The sequence below is a fragment of the Scophthalmus maximus genome, chromosome 9 (assembly GCF_022379125.1).
Source record: "Scophthalmus maximus strain ysfricsl-2021 chromosome 9, ASM2237912v1, whole genome shotgun sequence".
In the NCBI taxonomy this organism is placed as follows: Eukaryota; Metazoa; Chordata; class Actinopteri; order Pleuronectiformes; family Scophthalmidae; genus Scophthalmus; species Scophthalmus maximus.
This window is the reverse complement of record NC_061523.1, coordinates 23,253,474-23,274,318: the sequence shown is the minus strand read 5'-3', so window position 1 is coordinate 23,274,318 and position 20,845 is coordinate 23,253,474. Positions and strand designations below refer to the sequence as shown.

At 44.8% G+C, this 20,845-nt stretch overlaps 2 protein-coding genes across 3 annotated transcripts; one reads left to right on the top strand and one right to left on the bottom strand.

Annotated features, from left to right (window-relative positions):
- Nucleotides 1-1,014: 1,014 nt before the first annotated feature.
- On the top strand, nucleotides 1,015-2,195 carry LOC118319422 (EH domain-binding protein 1-like). The gene has a single exon (XM_035649805.2). It carries the CDS (start codon nucleotides 1,039-1,041, stop codon nucleotides 1,780-1,782), a length of 744 nt encoding a protein of 247 aa, XP_035505698.1. The 5' UTR covers nucleotides 1,015-1,038; the 3' UTR covers nucleotides 1,783-2,195.
- An 854-nt stretch (nucleotides 2,196-3,049) lies between these two features.
- Nucleotides 3,050-19,981, bottom strand: ccdc69 (coiled-coil domain containing 69). Of its 2 annotated transcripts, XM_035649807.2 has the most exons (10): nucleotides 19,837-19,981; nucleotides 12,166-12,229; nucleotides 10,547-10,725; nucleotides 9,972-10,059; nucleotides 8,453-8,526; nucleotides 8,117-8,218; nucleotides 6,849-6,968; nucleotides 6,623-6,720; nucleotides 5,637-5,840; nucleotides 3,050-5,095 (listed from the first exon to the last, which is right to left on the bottom strand). In XM_035649807.2, exons 1-9 carry the CDS (start codon nucleotides 19,855-19,857, stop codon nucleotides 5,672-5,674), a joined length of 915 nt encoding a protein of 304 aa, XP_035505700.2. In that variant the 5' UTR covers nucleotides 19,858-19,981; the 3' UTR covers nucleotides 3,050-5,095; nucleotides 5,637-5,671. The 2 variants fall into 2 exon arrangements, with proteins under 2 accessions (XP_035505700.2, XP_035505699.2); XM_035649806.2 differs by having other exon boundaries at nucleotides 3,050-5,840; nucleotides 19,837-19,979.
- Between the last annotated feature and the right edge of the window lie 864 nt (nucleotides 19,982-20,845).

Genomic DNA, 20,845 nt, shown 5'->3' with positions numbered 1-20,845 from the left:
AACAGCAAAAGGAAGTGAAAATCCATATTCATATTCTGAATCAAGCATTTTGATTATCAGTCATAATGTTGTAACCATCCGAGGTCAAACTCACCACGAGCTCGGAGGCCGTGAAACGACGGTATATGAACCTGTAGAAGTCCGGATGAAATCAACCTTGTTTAAAGAGAAAAATGTTTTATTCGTGATGTCATTGAGAAGAAATACACTACCCACAATCCCAAAGTGTAACATCGACTTCGCTGATTGGTTGGAAATTGTTGGGAAGGCATTCCCAATGGTTTATGGGATGAGTAATTCCTTCACTGTACCTTTGTTTTTTTTTCCATTTTCCAATTATAATTTTTTGTTGCTCAGAATAAAATGTTTTATGAAGATTAATCTTGGTTTTAATTAATCAGGCTTAAAAACTCTTAACATTAGGATTTTATGAAACGTCAATGGAGTTAGTGAATCGGAATTTCCCTTCCGGAACTGGCGCCGTTCTAAAAGTGGGCGGGTTCACTGCTGAGCTCAGTCTCTGCTGCGCTTTATTGTTAGTCACGTTACTCCAGAGTCTTTTGTCCCAGTCAGGATCCTGTAGAACGATGACTCTGGTTTTTCCAGAGATCTGATTGGTCACTATAGTTGGACTGGTGAAAGTCCTTTGACGTCTTTGATCTCAGGTTAGCCTTTCAGCATAGGTTACCGTGGTGATTTGCAAGCAGAGAACCAGCTTCGTAGGATGGAAAACTCAAGAGCAAAAAAACTGAAGTTAACCTGATAACCGCAAACCCTGCCGGAGGATTTCCTCTTTAAACCATGCACCTCGTCAAAATTCCATCTCCCTCACCGCTGCAGAGATTCGGCATCCTTAAGTCCGGATTCACCAGACCAGAGTTTTTAAAGAGCAGCACCTACGACTGGATGTGCACGTCTTGTCCACTGATCCTTTGAATTCTCCAGCTTCATTAACTGTGTCTTGGGCTGCGAAGGAGGCCCAAAGAAGGATGTCCAGGACGGGATAGGTGCAGAGAGAACGCCCGCTCCCACAGAAACATGGACCGTGTTTGGAAAAGAATACAGCGTGTGGGGAAGCGTGCCTCCAAATTCCAGTTCGTGGCCTCCTACCAGGAGCTGGTGGTGGAATGCACTGAGAAATGGCAACCAGACAAACTGGCGGTGGTCTGGACTCGCAGAAGTCGGCGGGCGTCCTCCAGGTCCCACAGCTGGTCGCCCGGCGTCCAGAATCCCCGCAGAGGAGTGGTGGCGTGGCCCGTCCCGGAGAACATTTCGATCACGGTCACTCTCTGCAAGAGCCCGCGTGCGGAGGAGCTTGAAGACAAAGAGTGGACATTTGTCATTGAAAATGAGTCTCCTTCAGGGAAGAGGGAGGCCCTGGCCAGCGGCAGTATGAACATGAAGCAGTACGCCCGCCCCGTGCCCACACAGACCGATGTCAGACTCACATTGAGGCCGCTGACGAATCAGGTCGTGTCGGCCACGCTGCAGCTCTCCCTCTCCTGTATCTTCCTCCGCCAGGGGACGGCGACGGATGCGGACATGCAGAGCCTGGCGAACCTGTTGAGCACGAAACAGGCAGACGTCGGCAACTTGGACGACTCTGAGGAGGAGAACGGGGTTCACCGGGAAGAGACGGCTGCGAAGATCGCAGATCAGAAATCGCCGCCTGTCATGAGCATGAATCCCTTCGACGAGGATGACGAGCTTTACCCGGACCTCCTCAACCCATTTGGAGATTCCTATGAGGAGGAGCCTCCGGCCCAGTCGGTGCTACAGTAGAGAGTCGATGACGATCCCCTCCAAGACTCGTGAATCCTCAAATCTGTTCAATGAGCCAGACGAACCGGAACCACGCACTTCCCCAGGACACCCCCCTTTGAGGAGCCCCCATCCAGACCCAGAACCTCCAGAGCCCAGAGGTACGGCCTGTTGAAATGAGTGAGAGCTTGTGCGTTGACACGTCTCGCGACGAGGAGGAGGAAGAGCTCGACCAGGGCAGCAGCCAGGAGAGGATGGCAACCGCCCCCCTGGTCCCGTGGCCCAAGTCGGTATACCATATCCCAAACCAAGCTCTGGTCCAGACAGAGATGGACCTGGGCTCAATGGTCCATCCCCGGGGGGCGCCGGCGATGCGGAGTTGTGACAACAGAGCAAAAAAATGAGATAAATATTAAAGAAAATTATGAAAAGGTTGTTTCCCTTGTTTCCATTATGAGAAACCACAAGTCATGCAAATATAAAGATGTGTCATTGCAAAGTGGTTAAAAAAAAAGTTAAAGTAAATTAAGAAATAATAATTCATAGCGTAGTGAGACATGAAATATGTCAAAGCATATGATAGAAAGGTGTTAAAAACATCAGAAAAGACAGATATGAAACATGTCATTACATTAGTGCCCAAGCATAAGGTAAAAAATGAGGGGGAAGATTTTTTTTTTCATTTAACATTTCAAGAATAAAGTCGAAATGTCGAGATTAAAGTCGAAATGTCCTAAACGACCGTGTTGTGGTTCCAGTTCAGCTGTCACATGTCCACGTTAATTAGCGTTAGCAAAGCTACGCTAGCTTCGCTAACTGCACGCCTCTCAAAATTAATTAACGGCCGTTTGCAATTGAACGTTACATCGCGTCCGGACACACGTCGACGTTCATGTTGCAAACGCCCGTTGTCACCGAGTCGTTTCTTCCAGATTCAGCCTGTCGATAATAATATCGCAACTTTACAACTTGGTTAGCAGCTAGCGTTAGCTTAGCAAACTGGCTAACAACACATCAACATCCGGTTGTTTGGTGCTGAAAAGTGCTTCCGGGTCACAGTTTTCTACTTTATTCTCAAAATAGAATTTCACCTTTATTTTCGACATTTTAACTTCATTCTTGAAATGTTAAAATAAAAATTTAAATTCTTATGATTGACCCTAATACCTATTCCGTACATTAACACGTCATAGTATAGCAAGACGTACACATTTTCAGCAGCAGTAAAGTAAGGTATTAGGTCTTTCTGGACTCTTCATCTTTAATGAATAAATAAATGAGGCAATGATCAGTTTGAGTTTTTTTTATTTAGTCAAGCCAAAAACAGAAGAAGGAAAGTATTTCTAAGTGTACCTAAGGCACGCGGAAAACACACGGCTGGACTTTGGTCCGACCGAGAAAAGATAAAATAGGTCTTTACAAGCGAAGAAGCAGGAAAAAGTTTTCAAAACTGTACAACATGGAAAAAAATCTCTCTTATACAAAGTCCTGGTGAAATACTGGTCAAAGTGCTGGTGCATAAGGAGAAAGAGTCGTCAGAACACCGACACCTTTTTTCTTCTTCTTTTTTTGGCAATTACAAAAACGTCATAAATCCCATAAAACCCGCAAGTTGTCACGAAACAGACAAAATGGCGTCAGTTTTCACATCTTTAAAAACATAAACACAGAACACGTCAAGTCATCGAGCTTTTCAAAGGCAACAAGTGAACAGTGGTTATTGTTCTGTGGTTGCTTCGTCAATCAGTTCTCGGTGTGAATCTTAAAATATGATTTAAACATTAGACATGAGCACATTGACTGGCAGGAAGCCTATTTAGGGCCCTATTTTGGCGGCTAGCTAGCATGTTAGCTTACAGTCCAGCAGGTCCACGTTTGGCCAGTTCACCTTCTCGCACGGCCGCGCAATAATATTCTGAAAGTATTTTCCGGCAACTACGCCATTTGTTTGATGAGTCAAAAGTTGTAAAAGAATACTGTACTTGTAAAGACTGATGGCAGCGCAACACTGAACTCAGCTGAATGCTAACGTGCTAACATTAGCAGGTCAACACACATTGTACGAACCGTTTGATTCTCGACGCGCCGACATTTATCAGTCCGGTACGAAACGCAGCTTATTTCACACGTTCCGATTCAAACGTCGGCGTGTTAGCATGAACAGGGAAGCTAACGTGATGAAGTCCTCAGAGGCACGTACTTCAGTACCGGGCTCTGAAACCTGTTGACTTCACTTTAGATGAAAGAAAAGAAGAAAGAAAGAAAGAAAAATCAAAGGATTTCCAGAATTGTCAGTGAACGTAGCAAAATATGAAAGTTGTCGTCCCTGGCAGCGTTTGAGCCAAGACGCTAAAAACACTGATTCATTTTGCTCGTGGTCACGTTTTTCGATCCTGTCACATCAAACACTTCCGAACCCTTCGAAATACTCAGTATTGTACTACTCCTGAAGACTGTAGAAGTGGGAGCAACGGAACAGCAGCGATGAAGCAGTGACGTCATACGGAGTCAAACTGGATCTGACAACCACGAGAGACGTGGTTGAGAAGAAGCTGCGACGTTTAAACTTCACGCAAAGTAGAAAACGTGTCAGAACCAAGGACGTAAGTTCACTAGAGTAAAAGACAGGGTTTGGTTTGAGGGTTGAACAGGACTAGAAACAAAAATCACAGTAGGATAAAGTATGAGAGTTTGAATCTGCTGATGCTTCACCAGGGTCCATTGTGTTTTGGTATTTACACACTTAGACTTTCCAGCGGGACGTCCAGGTGCTTTGTAAACTTTAAAGGTCTTGAGCTGCGTTCACACCAGACGTGAAGCGAATTTCCCCCCTTGCGTTACTCACACGTTTATATTTACTCAAGCGAGTAAACGTCCGAGTTCAAACATTCAAACTCGAGCGGGTGAAGCTGAACGATGGCGAACTTTGCATTTCCCGCGGCGCAGGTGCCACGAAACGCGCGTCCGCTCGCGTCTTTGCGTCGCCTTCTTACGTTTGGTGTGAACGCATCATTAGAGGGGAAACCACAGAGGGTCTGATAAAATCTCTCGAGGCCAAGTTCTCTTGTGAGGAAGCTTAGTGACACTTTGAGGGAACCAGTAATACTTTTAGGTGATGGTGTATAATTGTCGGAGGTAACCTGAAGTGAGGCGGTGACGGTCGGGGTCAGTGTTGGGTTGTGGGGACTGGAAGCAATCGTCCAATCGGTACGTTGGAAACCTCAGCGGTTTGAGGTAAACAATGCCGGAAGCAACACAGGCTCATGACAACCAGCTCGGCACTTTGGAGAACGGGTCCATCGTAAAAACTAAGGCCCAAGTCGCACCAGCATTTCTGTGAATAAAAACATAAAACATAAAACACTAACGTTGCAGTAACAAGTGGATTTGTTTGGGTTTGCAGTGCGAACTATCGAGCGTTGAGGGGTCCGAGGAGCGGAGGGCCCCAAAAAACGGACGAAGCTATTGTATGAACCTCATCCAGATTTATATAATCGGCTCTAGTCGAGTATAAACTGATGAGATCAGCGGAGCTGGACCTCCAACCAGACGATCTGAGGTCCAAACAGTTGTCTGGCTCAATACAGTGTTTAAACACAGGATCCGGCCTCGCGTCCCCGAGTGTCAGTTTGTGGCCGAGCTGCCGCAGCGAAAACCTCCGTGACGGCGGAGGATCACGCTCGAACTCAGCCCCTTCGCTGCTCAGCGGTTCGAGCCCCGCTCAGCTCGGACGAAGCGGCGATGCTCGTTCGGAGCCTTTAAACCCGGATCCAGAGCAGCGGCGACGTGACGGTGGCCCCTGCACGTTACCTCGAGGAACAATTACATGTACAGTCAAAACACAGTCTGGATCCTATCTACATCCGAGGACCAACCCAGATCCACGTTGCGGCCCCCGAGGGGGCGCGAGTCATCTGGGAGCGATCTCCTGCACCATGACCGGCAGGTGGATGGTCGGACACGAGTCCCTGTGTCTCAGTTTGAACATGAGCTGCTCTTTTTCCTGGGAGAGGTTCTGGTTCACCGTCACCTGTCTCTCCAGCGCCACCTTCAGGTCCTGCTGCTCCTTGGATAGCTGCCTGAGGAACGAGAAAGACATTCTTGTTAGGGATCAAGAGGACTTCGTTAGCAGCTTCTTCGCGATCAGGATCTTCTGAGGATTCTTTTACAGCTACCGACTGATTTGAGATTTTGGATGATCTGGGGATTTATTCGATCATCATCATTGATCACATTTTTTCTGCCTTCAGTCTTTCTTGTATGTCTGCAAAGCGAACTACAAAACCAGAACTCAGATACGTATAACTCCGCCAAGGCTAAGACAGGAAAAAATCCAGGATTGGCCCGTTTACCTGGATCCATTCCAATATTTCTTTGCGTGGGTCATCATGACCCAGCCCTCCAAAATATTTCATGGAAATCGGGTCAGTGAATAACGAGACCTACTCGGCTGAGGAATAATAAAAAAAGGGGTTGATATAAAAACTGAAACATAAAGCTTGACAAAATTTTTTTTTTTTTTACAGTTATTGAGTGATTTGTGTTCAGAATCATTTGGGCCAATGATTTTTAGGATTCAGGGAAACTCGTTAAGAAGCTAATTCGTTAAATAAGAACAATAAGTCGAACATTAATCCCTCACACAATATTAACTATTTGACTTGACTCATTGCTTAAGCATCATTTCACTTTCAGTAAATATAAATTGCAGTATTTTCTACCCTGACGTCAGAATGAGTTTAGGGAAGGAAATAAAAAGAAATGTTTTTCAGCAGGTGGTCAATCTGTCCAGCAGGCGGCGCCACATTCGTGCTCAACCGGCTGGTGTTCGTCAACGAGAGAACTCCCTGAGATCACGTACTGGACGAGAGTCTGGCAGTTGTCGATGCGAACTCTCATGTCCTCGTTCTGCTGCAGGATGTGAACGATCTGATCCTCCAGAGACAAGTTCTTCTCCACCTGAGGACCAGAGACGAAACAAGACGAGGTGAAGAACGAGGAGGAGGAGAAACGGATTTCATAAAAACACAAAACACAAAAGTCAAAGACAAAGGTGAAGTAAAGTTCGTGGACGTCAGTGGACCGACCAGAGCTTCCATCTGCTGCAGCTTCCTGCTCTGGTCCTGCACACGGTCGCTCTTCATCTCAATGACAAACAGCAGAGACTCCTGCTCCGACTCCCAGAATGCACCTGGGCTGCCGTGGGCCTGGAGGATGGGGACACACATGAAGACACAGACACATAAAGCACCGACACATGAAGAAACATGAAGACACAGACACATGAAGACACATGAAGACACAGACACATAAAGCACAGACACATGAAGACAGACACATAAAGCACCGACACATGATGACAAATGAAGCGGAGATACATAAAGCACCGACGCATGAAGCACAGACACATGAAGACACATGAAGCACAGACACAGACACATGAAGACACATGAAGCACAGACACATGAAGAAACATGAAGACACAGACACAGACACATAAAGCACAGACACATGAAGCACAGACACATGAAAACACATGAAGACACAGACACATGAAGCACAGACACATGAAGAAACATGAAGACACAGACACATGAAGACACATGAAGACACAGACACATAAAGCACAGACACATGAAGACACAGACACATAAAGCACCGACACATGATGACAAATGAAGACACAGATACATAAAGCACCGACGAATGAAGCACAGACACATGAAGACACATGAAGCACAGACACATGAAGAAACATGAAGACACAGACACCGACACATGAAGACACAGACACATGAAGACACATGAAGCACAGACACATGAAGACACAGACACATGAAGACACAGACACATGAAGACACATGAAGCACAGACACATGAAGAAACATGAAGACACAGACACAGACACATAAAGCACAGACACATGAAGACACAGACACATAAAGCACCGACACATGATGACAAATGAAGACACAGACACATGAAGACACATGAAGACACAGACACCGACACATGAAGACACAGACACATGCAGACAGACACATGTGACAAGTGTCTTTCACTGACTGTTTGGAAAAAACTTCATAAGTTTCAGGATTTAGGGAAAATTTCAGACCTCAGAGGGAAATACTCTTCTTTCTTACTCAGATTTTAGTGTAAATTCACATTTTCGTCATGTTTTGTTTGCTTTAACACACGTGTACGTTGAGACGATGGCGACGTCGGTTCTATTTTCAATGCTGCTTCACAATTATGAAACTAAAACCTGCCGCAACAAAAGTTCCAATCGTGTTGTTTTAATAACTTGTAGTAACTTGAAAGAGGAACCCGATTAGATTCACAGACAAACAGCCACCTGTATATTTCTCTGCAGGTCTTTCTTGAACGTGGATTCGTCAGCTCGTCTCTTCAGCTCGTTGTAGATCTGCAGCTCTGCCGTCAGCTCCGTCACCTTCACCTGCAGTCGCAACACAAACGGGGGGAACTGATGCAATGAACTGATGAGTGGAACTGTGAAGACTGTGACGAGGTGAAACTGTAGAGCGGCGCGAGTGCAAACACCTCAGGGTGGAACCGCCTGCGCTGGTTCCTTTCTTATCCTCTAGGTGGCGTAAGTCTACGAGCAAGTTTGTTTCCGATTCAGAGAAAAAATAAATAAGCCGTCAGAATCCGTCTTCTCTCTCTCTCTCACCTTCAGGACGTTCTCAGCGACGTGAAACTTCTCCGTCAGTTGACTTTTCTCCTGCTCGTGTCTTTTCTGCAGCTCTGCAGGAAGAGGGAACATTCACAGATACCACAACGATCAGAACCGCACACCACAGGAAGTCAAGTTAAATATACAGACGAGTGACGAGTTGAAGGAGGAACCAGCTGGGTTTTTATTTTCATGTCACATCGGAATCTAAAGAAGGTTCTAGTGGGCCTTTATAAGGTTCTAGTGGTTATTGAGCAGGTTCTCAGGATGGTGGAGGAAGTTTCAGAGGTTGACGGTAAGGTTCTAGAGAACCTTGAGGTTGTCAATCGTCATTGAGAAGGTTCTTGTGGTTCTTTAAGAGCTTATGGAGGTTCTTTGAGAGGTTGAAGTGGTCAGTCGGAAGGTTCCAGCGGTCCTTTAGGTTGTTAAGAAGGTTGTAGTGGTCCTTTAGGTTGTTAAGAAGGTTGTAATGGTCCTTTAGGTTGTTAAGAAGGTTGTAGTGTTCCCTGCAGAGGTTCCAGTGGCTCTTACAGATGGTTTAGTCGTCACTAAGAAGGTTCTAGTGGTAATTTAGGAGGTTGTTTGAGAGGTTGCAGTAGCCAGTCAGGGGGTTCTAGAGGTCTTCTGGGAGTTTGTTGTAGTTCTAAATAGGTAGAGGTTCTAAAGTTCACTGAGAAAGATCAACATAGTAATTTTTTGAGATTTTAGCAGTCAATGCCAAGGTTCTAGTTCTGTTGGTCATTTAAGAGGTTCTGGAAGATCTCTGGACGGTCCGTGGGGTGTCAGGAGGTTCTTCGGGTTCTCTAGGAGTTCTAGGTTTCTTTTGGAGGTTGTGGTGGTCCTTGACCAGGTCCTGGACCTTCGACAGGTTTCTCCTGGGGTTTTAAAGGATTAGAGATTAAGGGAGATTTTTCCGGTTTTGGGCGGCGTTCCCCAGCACCACCAACAAACAACCAACCAAATGAGGAAACTTCATTTGAAGGAACTTTTTTTATTACAGTTTATACAGTTTATTACAAGAAAAACTGAAAAATATTCTGGAGTCTCATTCATGGATCCATGGATATTTCATGGATGTAGATGAAAACAATCAGACAGATTTAGTGACTGATTACTATGAGTGAGAGGGAGACTTTGGTGATTGGTTGAATTTAAAGACATGTTGTTGTTGTTGTTGGATTGATAAGATCAACTGACGCTCTGGTTGGTTCCTGTGTTTTAAATCAATGAGACTGAGCGGTTCATGTTCACACTCTCTGTTTCAAGCTCAGCTCTGAAATGTCACGACTTGATTCGACTCTCGGCCTCGGCTCCAGAGCTAACAGGCTATAATTAGCCTGTTAGCTCTGCACTTACACGCTAATTATAGGAAATTTGGACTCCGACAGTCCGACAGGCAGAGACACGGTGCTGCGTTCAAGGTCAATGCAGCTTGTCATTGTGTCACAAACGGACCAAACAAAAAAAAAACCCACATGTGGTCATGTGTGAATTTGTCTGACGATTGAATCGTTACCTTCCGCGTGTCTCTCATGTTCCCCAGTCGCAGCTTTACTTCTCTGTTCGTGCAGGACGTTTAAATCGGCCGTCGTCTCCGTTTTCACCTGAAAAGTCCCGACAGAAGAAACCGGAGCGTTAACAACAGCAGCAGAGAGAAATTTTAAAAGCTGTTATTACAACGTCTGAACATTGACGTTGCAGACGTGTTGTTTATTGAAAGACAAGGACCAAAATACATGTTCATGCCATGAGTCCTTAACACATTAAAACTAACTGGCGGCTGCAGACAGTCGAAGGTCATGTGACCCCGGAGACGCTGTGCAGCTGCTGTCTGAGCCGCTCAAGTCTATGAATAACTGGCGAGTTTCTGATCGTGAAAGAAGACATTCAACTTCTCCTGCCACGGAAATCATCTTCACGTGTGACAGCAGAACGCTGGAGTGAGGCCGCTAACGTTTAATCCGCTGCTCTGACGGCCTCCTTCCTCCAGGTGTCAGTGTTTCCACCACATGTGGGATCTGCACCGGCTACATCTGGTAGTGACATCTGGTTTACAGGAGGTGTATATATCTATATATATAAATCACTCACCTTATCGAGGATGCTCAGGACGAGGGTGCACACGTCTTCGTCGGCGTGGTCTTTCAGAAGCTCCGCCCTCTCCAGGTTCCCATTGGCCGAGAGCACTTCCTTCAGAATCCTCAGCTGCCACTCGAAGCGCTCCAGCTGCTTCTCCAGACACACGTTCTGCTCACCAGACGCACGCTTGCCTGCAAAAACGGACCAATCAGATGGAATCATAAACAGTGGATCTGTCAGGCCACACCCCCTAACTCCACTGCTCCAAATATCGTCACTTCTGTTTTGAAAGAAAAACAAGATGGCGCTAATGAAAATGCCAAACTCGGAGGCACGTCGAGACACCGCAAGCGAGAAGGTGCGTTTGTTTTATATAATCTGTCCGCAAAGACGTGTAACTCCACCCCATTAACAGCTAGAGGTTCCGCCTAGTGGCACAACCGGGTAGTACAGCAAACCGCAGCACATTTGCCGCCAGTTGGGTTTAATGTCTGTTAGTATATTTTATATTGATTAATTTACAGGAATTAATCAATATTGATTAATTATTGACACCTGCGATTTTAATCTTCATATAATCTTTATCTTAAAAGTTTGACTTGATGTTTTTGTTTCTTCTGTTCTTTTCATTTCTGTCTGCTCAGGAGTCGAGGGGTTAACAAGAAAATGCACAAAGATATGAGGTCATTGTCATGGAAATCTGGAAAACAGACACACAACAGTCTCTGTCTCTCTCTCTCTCTCTCACACACACACACACACACACACACACACACACACACACACACACACACACACACACACACACACACACACACACACACACACACACACACACACACACACACACACACACACACACACACACACACACACACACACACACACACACACACACACACACGTCTGAGTCTGCAGATTGACCGCCAGGAAGCTTTTTTTTGACTGTAATTTAATTTCAACCTGTCAGTTACATTATCGACATGTAGAAACACAATCACACGCACACACGCGCGTTCATTGACGTCTTCAGCTTCAGTCCTGAAAACGTCGCAAACTGAATAGGAGGATAATTATTATCATCACTGTGAATCTGTGTGAGTTATTAAACTATTCATCCTGGAAAAAACTATCTAACATGAAAAACATGCGACGACTCAACGGACGTTTAACAAGTGAACACGTCATGTGAAACCGTCAATAAGTATGATGTCATCGTCGTGGAAATCTGGAAAACAGACAACAGTCTCTGTCTCTCTCACACACTCTCTCACTCACACACACACACACACACACACACACACACACACACACACACACACACACACACACACACACACACACACACACACACACACACACACACACACACACACACACACACACACACACACACACACACACACACACACACACACACACACACACAGATATCAATTTTGGCGTTGCCCTGGAAAGTATCCAAGTTTGGTCTCAATGTCAGAACCTGCCGCTGCTGCAGATGATGTGAAGCTACAGTGAGTCAGTTTGTCTGTTGGTTTAGTGCCAGGAAACAGGAAGTGAGACGCTAATGAGGTCAGGGGTCAGTCAGAGGACGACCACGATACTAGTGTTTATATAAAAACACTCACCTCCATCATCACGGCTGCTCTTGTCTTTCTGGCTCTTCTCTCCTTTCTTTCCTTTGCTTTTCTTCTGATAACGACAGGAAGAGAAGAGGAAGAGGAGGTGGGGGGGAGGAAGGAGAAGTTAGAGTGACGACATCAACATACAAAGAACAGACACACGTGAAGAAAAGTTTTTTAAACCAGTGGTGGACAAAGTGAATCTGTATCCGGGGCAGTGTTGTTCGACCTGCGGGGGGGGGGGGGGGGGGGGGGGCCCCCAGTGGCCCCTCTGGGGCCCCCAGCAGCCGGGTCCCGTTCAGGTCTGGTGTTTAACTGGAGCAGTGAGTCTTGTTATTGGACTCTGAGCTGCCAGCTTCCCTCTAATTATTCTCCACATGACCGACGCTGTTCCTCCTGTTACATAAGATCAGCTGCTCCCACAGCAGGACCACTGTCTGTTTACAGAACCACAGGACCAGAGACACAGAGGACCAGAAAGAGAACCAGAGGATCAGAGGGCCAGAGGACCACATAACCACAGAACAAGAGGACCAGAAAGAGAACCACAGGACCAGAGAACCAGAGGACCAGAGACACAGAGGACCAGAGAACCACATAACCAGAGGACCAGAGAACCACAGAACCACATAACCACAGAACCAGAGAACCACAGAACCACAGAACCAGAGGACTAGAGAACCAGAGGACTGATTGTTAGTTACCAGCTGACACACACGCACACACACACTGCACAAGTGCACGGGGGCTAAAAGGTCGCACTCAAGGTGACGTATGTGCACAAGCATCGAAAGAACACACTGAACCACTCAGTGTGTTGCCTCACACTCACTGAGGCCAAACAACCACACCCTAACACCCACACACACACACCGACACACACTTATAAACTGGACTGGAGCTGAAACAATAAATCTCAGGTTGAAACGTCTCTGAGTTCAGCACCGAGTCGTCGTCAAGGTTTTTTTTTTTACAGATTTCAGGAGGAGGAAGGAGATGTGAGGAGGAAGAGGAGGAGGAGGAGGAGCACATGTTCCTTCAGGCCTCACTGCCCCCCCCGTCTTTTAAAAAGGCAGTAAATCACGTCCGACTCCTCTCGTCTGTTTGTTCAACACTTCACCTCTCGTCTCGTTTCTCCCGAGAGCGGATTGAGTTTCTACCAGATGTTTCACGGGGGCGAACGCACCTAAATCATCTCATTGGTTGATTCAAACGGCGGTGGGAGGAGCTGAGGAGCAACAGGTCTCCTGGTCGAGACACGGTGACATAAAACTCAGAGAATGAACCAGTTTGACTTAATAATACCCTCATAATGTTCAGTAGAATCAGAAGCGGAGCAACAGAGAAGTGCTCCGCCCACAGGAAGTGATGTCACACTGCAGTGTGTGTGTGTGTGTGTGTAGTAATGATCAACACAGGATGATGACGATGACACATCACCACAATATGACGACTTCTCCTTTTCCAAACAGACTTCAGTGTCTCTGTCGTTCACATTCACATGGTGACCTCTGACCTTTGACCCCCCAAACAGGAAACCTCTTGTGTCTCTCAGTCTCCAGCTGACGACCGTGGGACCACACACCTACACCGAGCTGCGGATGGCGAAGGGGTTTCACACACAATCATTTGAAATTTATATTCATAATCAGACAAATGTCACCGTGACACTGACGGAAACTTTAAAACACCAAGATTCTCTGTGAGTCACGTAACTTCATTTGAAACCGAAGGTAAATTTGTTGCGCAATGAAAAAAAAGTGCAGGGCGTCTGTGACACCGCAGACAACGGGACGATAAATCAAACATTTAAAATGCTCCAGTGCAAAAAAGTAAAAACTAAATACAATATTCAAAAAAAAAAAAAAACCCAGAATGAATCCAAAATACACACACAAATACAAATACTATGAAGTTGTGCAGACGCTTGTTGTAGACAAGTTATTGTTGTAATTGTAAAGCTGCAACAGTTGATCGATTATCAAACGACTACTAAATCAATCACTTACTATTTTTGATAATCCATTAATCGGTTCGGAAAAAAATGTATTCAATATGTTAAATATGAAGATTTTCTGGTATCTTTGGTGTGTGAACAAAACAAAACATCATGTTGGAGTTTTAGGAAACACGATCAACATTTTTCACCATTTTATGAACCAAACAACAAAAAGATGAAAATAATCGACAGATTAATCGATAAGGAAAATAATCATTAGTTGCAGCCCTAATCTATTTTACTTCATAAATAGTATATTAAATAATAACAAATAGAAATAGCCTTGTAAAGTGTGTGTGTGTGTTTTCTGATATGAGTGTTTCAGTGTGTCGTCCTGTGGCCTGCGTGTGTGTGTGTGCGTGCGTGCGTGCGTGCGTGCGTGCGTGTCAGACACTGTACAAGTGTTTGAGTGAAGAACCATCATGTTTCCGCTCAACACTAATGACTGTTTTCTGGACTAAAATCACGGAAGAACAGAAACAAATGGGACCGACCGTGAGACGGTGCTGCCGTTTTTTTTAAACGTTCCGATATTTTTGCGACTCCGTCTGGAATTTATCGTCCAGTGGAGAAGAAGAAGAATCTCCTCCTGAGCGAGGCTGAAACTCGCACACGGAGACGAAACAGCCCCTTTTTTTTATTTCCCTCAGACGTGACAAATGTCTCACGTCTTTTTTCAGGCAGACGGAGAATATTCACAACCGAAGATGCTCCGTCTTTAACGTCGCAACGAGGAGGAAAACAGACCAACTCGCCCACTTAGGAGACAGTCGGGTCATTGACTGTGAGCGGGAAACGACTCGTGGTGCGATTCCACGTTCATGAGGGAAAAACCGTGAATATCAAAGAGAAGCTTGTTGCAGGGACGAGAAGAATCACAGGGCGAGTTTATATCTAAATGTGAGTCAAAGTTCAAACAGGAACGTTTCCACATTACAACAAGAGAAACTCTGTCTGAAGTCAGAGATTCTTTTTTTATTTTGACCTTGTGTAGCTACATGTTACTGCAGGTCTCCACTAGAGGGAAGCGCAGAGCTCGGACTCTCGACTCTCGTGAAGCATCAGGCGACGGCGGCATGTGATCCGACGTCCCGAGGCCTCAGACTCCGTGTGACCAGACTCGTTCCAAATCTGTTTACTTCACCATGGCAACAGGAAGAAAAAAATATCACACGCTGCCCTGAATTAATCACCGTGGTCAGAGTCCAACTACACAACCTGAGGACAGAGACCCGACAGACCGTCTCAGCTCAAACTGATCCTCCAGAGAGACCAACAAAGACCACGAGAGACCAGGGACCACCAGAGACCACCTCAGGACCTCCACAGGGTCCCGGCCCCCCATGATGAAAACCTCTGCTCAGATCATGTGGAAACTGCATCTGTATTTTTTTTTTAACCGGACTTTACTGAGCAGCTGCTGCTACGTGAACTTTGACCCGATCATTAAAGGTCATTGAGGGAGCAGCAGACCACAGACCTCTGATAACTTATCCATGTATTGATTTATTACCGATCAAAACATGCAACTTCCTGACGTGTACACGTCAACACAGTGAGGAAACTGATCAAAAGCATGAACATGTGAACAAACACCAGTGTGATAAGAACGACCTCAGAAACATGTCCCAGCTGCTAACATGGAGGTCGCGGGGCTTACGACATATACTGCAGCCAGACGCCAGGGGGCGGGGCTTATGACCTGTACTGATTCTGCACAAATGAAAAATTTTTGTTAAGAGTTTTACAGAAGGAACATACGTTTCTTTAACAAGGAGAAACCAGAAGGAACCGGGTGAAACCAGGATAAACCAGGAGGAACCAGGTGAAACCAGGAAGAACCGGATGGAACCGGATGACAACGGCTGAAACCAGATGGAAATGGGGGAAACCAGGAGGAACCAGGTGGAACCGGGGGAAACCGGGTGGAACCAGGTGAAACCAGGAAGAACCGGGTGAAACCAGGAGGAACCAGGTGGAACCGGGTGAAACCAGGTGGAACCGGGTGAAACCAGGAAGAACCGGTGAAACCAGGAAGAACCGGGTGAAACCAGGAGGAACTGGGTGGAACCAGGTGGAACCGAGTGAAACCAGGAGGAACCAGGTGGAACCGGGTGAAACCAGGTGAAACTGGGTGGAACCAGGTGGAACCGAGTGAAACCAGGAGGAACCAGGTGAAACCAGGTGGAACAAGGTGAAACCGGGTGGGACCAGGAGGAACCGGGTGAAACCAGGAAGAACTGGGTGAAACCAGGTGGAACCTGGAAGGAACCAGGTGGAACCAGGAGGAACCAGGTGGAACCAGGAGGAACCAGGTGAAACCAGGAAGAACCAGGTGGAACCAGGTGAAACCAGGTGGAACCAGGCGAGCATGTTGACGTACAGCAGGTTGGATCTGTTGGTGTCGACCTCACTGATCAGCTGCAGCAGCAGCTCAGACGCTCAGTTTATTCTGAGCTGCTCAGATTTACTGGATTTCACAGATTACGTAACGGCCTCACAGAGCGCTCAGCTTCTGTTCTGGTTCTGTGGAGGAACGACTCGGTCCGAGGACCAATCAACCGCCTGCTGCTTCATCCCCTGTGGCTCAGAAACATTATGATTCTGAAGTTCTGTAGAAACTCAGCTCCTCAGTCTGATCAACAACATGGAAACAATCAGCTCAGTGTGATGATGATTTCCTTTTGATCCATAAACTGCTGCAGGTTTATTTCACGGCCACGTTTCATCAGCCCTCGTCCACACCGACACGCTTTCATTTTAAAATGAAGAAAACATCTTCATACAGAAATAACCTCCTGAAAAACACGTCACATGACCACTCCGGTGTAAACAGGAAGTAGATTGTCTCCTCTGCAGTCGGTTGCTTGGTAACCTCTGAACGAGGAACAGAGACAACTGGCCTGTGGTGTTCGGATAGGTTTCTTTCTTATTTCAACGTTTCAGATTCATATCGAATCAACATTTCATATCTTCTCCCGTTCAGATAAAACACCTGTCAAAATGAGTTCTGAGCCAATAGGACCTGGCCAACAGAACCAGAGCCAACAGAACCCGAGCCAACAGAACCTGAGCCAACAGAACCTGAGCCAGCGTTTCACAGCTGAGCTGAAGCTGACAAACAAATGTCGAGCGCTGAAACTAGAGGTCCGATTTTTAATGAGGAATTTTAAACGATTCAGTTTTGATTGATATTCAGAATTTACTCATGAAAAACCGAGAGGCCCGGTCGAGACCTCCGACCCACACGAGGCCTCGGCTGCTCCGTCACTTTCTATCAATAACTGCAGGACGACAACAGCTGATGCTTTTAATGCTCAGTGGGAGAGAATGACTGCCTTGACTACTGAAGTACAGATACTACATATACTACAAATACAACAGTACAGATGCTACAGTACAGATAGAACAGATACTACAGTACAGATACTGCAGAAACTACAGTACTGATACTGCAGATACTAGAGTACAGATACTGCAGAAACTACAGTACAGATAGTACAGATACTACAGTACTGATACTGCAGATACTACAGTACAGATAGTACAGATACTACAGTACTGATAGTACAGATACTACAGTACAGATACTACAGACACTACAGTACAGATAGTACAGATACTACAGTACTGATACTGCAGATACTACAGTACTGATACTGCAGATACTACAGTAGATACTGCAGATACTACAGTACAGATAGTACAGATACTACAGTACAGATACTGCAGATACTACAGTACAGATACTACAGTACATATAGCCAATATCAGTCTTTCACATCCTTCATATCTGTATCTGTGTTTATGTTTAAAACTTTTATTTTACAGAAAAAAAACAGGAATCATTGTCAATTTAAAAAACAATATTATATAACATATTGGTCGATACAGAAATGTTTAACCCTGATATCGGCATCAGCCCCGAACATCGTCATCGGTCGAGCTCGATCTAAAAGCCGTCACACGATCACGTCAGTGTCAAGGAACAACAAAAACTTATCACAGTTCATCAGCTGATGATTAAAGATCCACCACAGTATGGAACGTTCCATAGATGAGATGATGATTAAAGATCCACAACAGTATGGAACGTTCCATAGATCAGATTATTAAAGATCCACAACAGTATGGAACGTTCCATAGATCAGATGATTAAAGATCCACAACAGTATGGAACATTCCATAGATCAGATGATTAAAGATCCACAACAGTATGGAACGTTCCATAGATCAGATGATTAAAGATCCACAACAGTATGGAACGTTCCATAGATCAGATGATTAAAGATCCACAACAATATGGAACGTTCCATAGATCAGATGATTAAAGATCCACAACAGTATGGAACGTTCCATAGATCAGATGATTAAAGATCCACAACAATATGGAACGTTCCATAGATCAGATGATTAAAGATCCACAACAGTATGGAACGTTCCATAGATCAGATGATTAAAGATCCACAACAGTATGGAACGTTCCATACATCAGATGATTATTAAAGATCCACAACAGTATGGAACAATCCATACATCAGATGATGATTAAAGATCCACAACCGTATGGAACGTTCCAGACATCAGATGATGATTAAAGATCCACAACAGTATGCAACGTTCCATAGATCAGATGATTAAAGATCCACAACAGTATGCAACGTTCCGTACATCAGATGATGATTAAAGAGCCACAACAGTATGGAACGTTCCGTATATCAGATGATGATTAAAGAGCCACAACAACATGGAACGTTCCATAGATCAGATGATGATTAAAGATCCACAACAGTATGGAACGTTCCATAGATCAGATTATTAAAGATCCACAACAGTATGGAACGTTCCATACATCAGATGATTAAAGATCCACAACAGTATGGAACAATCCATACATCAGATGATGATTAAAGATCCACAACATTATGGAATGTTCCATACATCAGATGATTAAAGATCCACAACATTATGGAACGTTCCATACATCAGATGATGATTAAAGATCCACAACATTATGGAACGTTCCATAAATCAGATGAGGATTAAAGATCCACAACAGTATGGAACGTTCCATAGATCAGATGATGATTAAAGATCCACAACATTATGGAACGTTCCATAGATCAGATGATGATTAAAGATCCACAACAGTATGGAACGTTCCATACATCAGATGATGATTAAAGATCCACAACATTATGGAACTATCACAGTTCATCAGATGATGATTAAAGATCCACAACACGACACCAACGGCCTTCATGACGCAGCGGGACGAGTTCACACATCACTGATGGTCGACGAGAGACAGACGTCACAGATCCCCCGCAGCATCGTGGGAAGAAGAAGAACTGAGATTCAAACTCGAGGGAAGATTAGAAACAGATGTTCGGCAAACAAAGTAACGTTCTGCGGGATGCGACCGTGTTTTTCTTTGGCGCCAGAAAAAACACCTGCGACACTTTGTGAGGAACAAAGTGCAGAAGAAGAAGAAGAAGAAGAAGAAGAAGAAGCAGCGGCGTGGAGTTCAGGCTCCAGGACCCCAGGGGGCTGCTCCGGCTGCTGTGGCCGAGCAGCAGCAGCCGCCGCCGGCCGCATGAAGCGGAACCAGCCGCTCCACCTCCCCAACACCGTCAACTCCTACCGACCACCGACCGCTTCCCGGTGAACCTCCTCACCTTACTGTGGCTGCAGCCCATTCCTCCTCCTCTCCGGTGTGAAGCCGCTGTCCGCTCCTCTTCCTCTTCTTCCTCCGCTTCTTCTTCTTCTTCTTCTTCTTCTTCTTCTTCCCTGTTGACAACTTTCAAACTGTCCGAAAAAAAAAAAAAAGTCCATGAACGCACCGCTTTAGCCGCCGGTCGCAGGAGGCGGGGCTCATCATCCGGGTTGCGTTCAGGGACCCTTGGTCGGCTCGTTCATACAGAGAGAAAGGTCTTATATTCAACGTTAGATACAACTTGTGAAAAAAAATTTTTTTTGAATTGAATTGAATTATATCTTAATTGAGAATTAAGATATAAAAGCAATAATTACAATTGTAAAGATAAAGGATTATATATAAAAATGAATCATTTTGTTTGTTCTAAATCTATGTGCAAACAAAATGAAAGTAAAAGAGGAAGGTCACAAATATACAACAATCAGTAAATTAGTAAATTCAAATAATTCTGTGAAATGTAATTCTTAATCAGAAAAGATTTTTTAAAAATGGATCAATTCATAGTTCAAAATCTGGGATGTTTTGGGTTGTTATCCACCTTTGTGTGTTACTCTACATAGAAATTAAGAAAATATCTGTGATTATAAAACGACCAATGATCGACTTTGGAAATGTCCAAATATCAAACAACTGCTCAGTTGATGACATGATGTCTTCACATTAGTGAAGCTGCAATCAGATGATTGTTGGAAGAACGAGAACCGGAGCTGGAATAAAAAATATAATATATATTTGGAAAACTACACAGAAATAAAAACTGAGCTAGCATCAATAGTCTTTACATTATAATTGTAATTTCTTACAGTAAAGTTTACTCAGAGACTCCTGAAATTCTTATTTTTACCGCATTTGTGTTTTTTAGCGTTGTTACCATGAGGTCACAAAACAAATCACAATATAAATAAATACGAATAAAACTGAATAACAACTCATTTTGTGGCTGTTTAATGAAAGAATAAAAATAAAAA

What these genes read in the sequence shown, in the direction of transcription:
- LOC118319422 (XM_035649805.2), top strand. Translation starts at nt 1,039, where the DNA reads ATGGACCGTGTTTGGAAAAGAATACAGCGTGTGGGGAAGCGTGCCTCC.
- ccdc69 (XM_035649807.2), bottom strand. Translation starts at nt 19,857, where the DNA reads ATGGGCTGCAGCCACAGTAAG. An exon ending in ACATGAGAGACACGCGGAAG is followed by an intron (nt 8,527 to 9,971) that starts GTAACGATTCAA and finishes CTCTTCCTGCAG; the next exon opens with AGCTGCAGAAAAGACACGAG. An exon ending in TCGCTGAGAACGTCCTGAAG is followed by an intron (nt 8,219 to 8,452) that starts GTGAGAGAGAGA and finishes TTGCGACTGCAG; the next exon opens with GTGAAGGTGACGGAGCTGAC.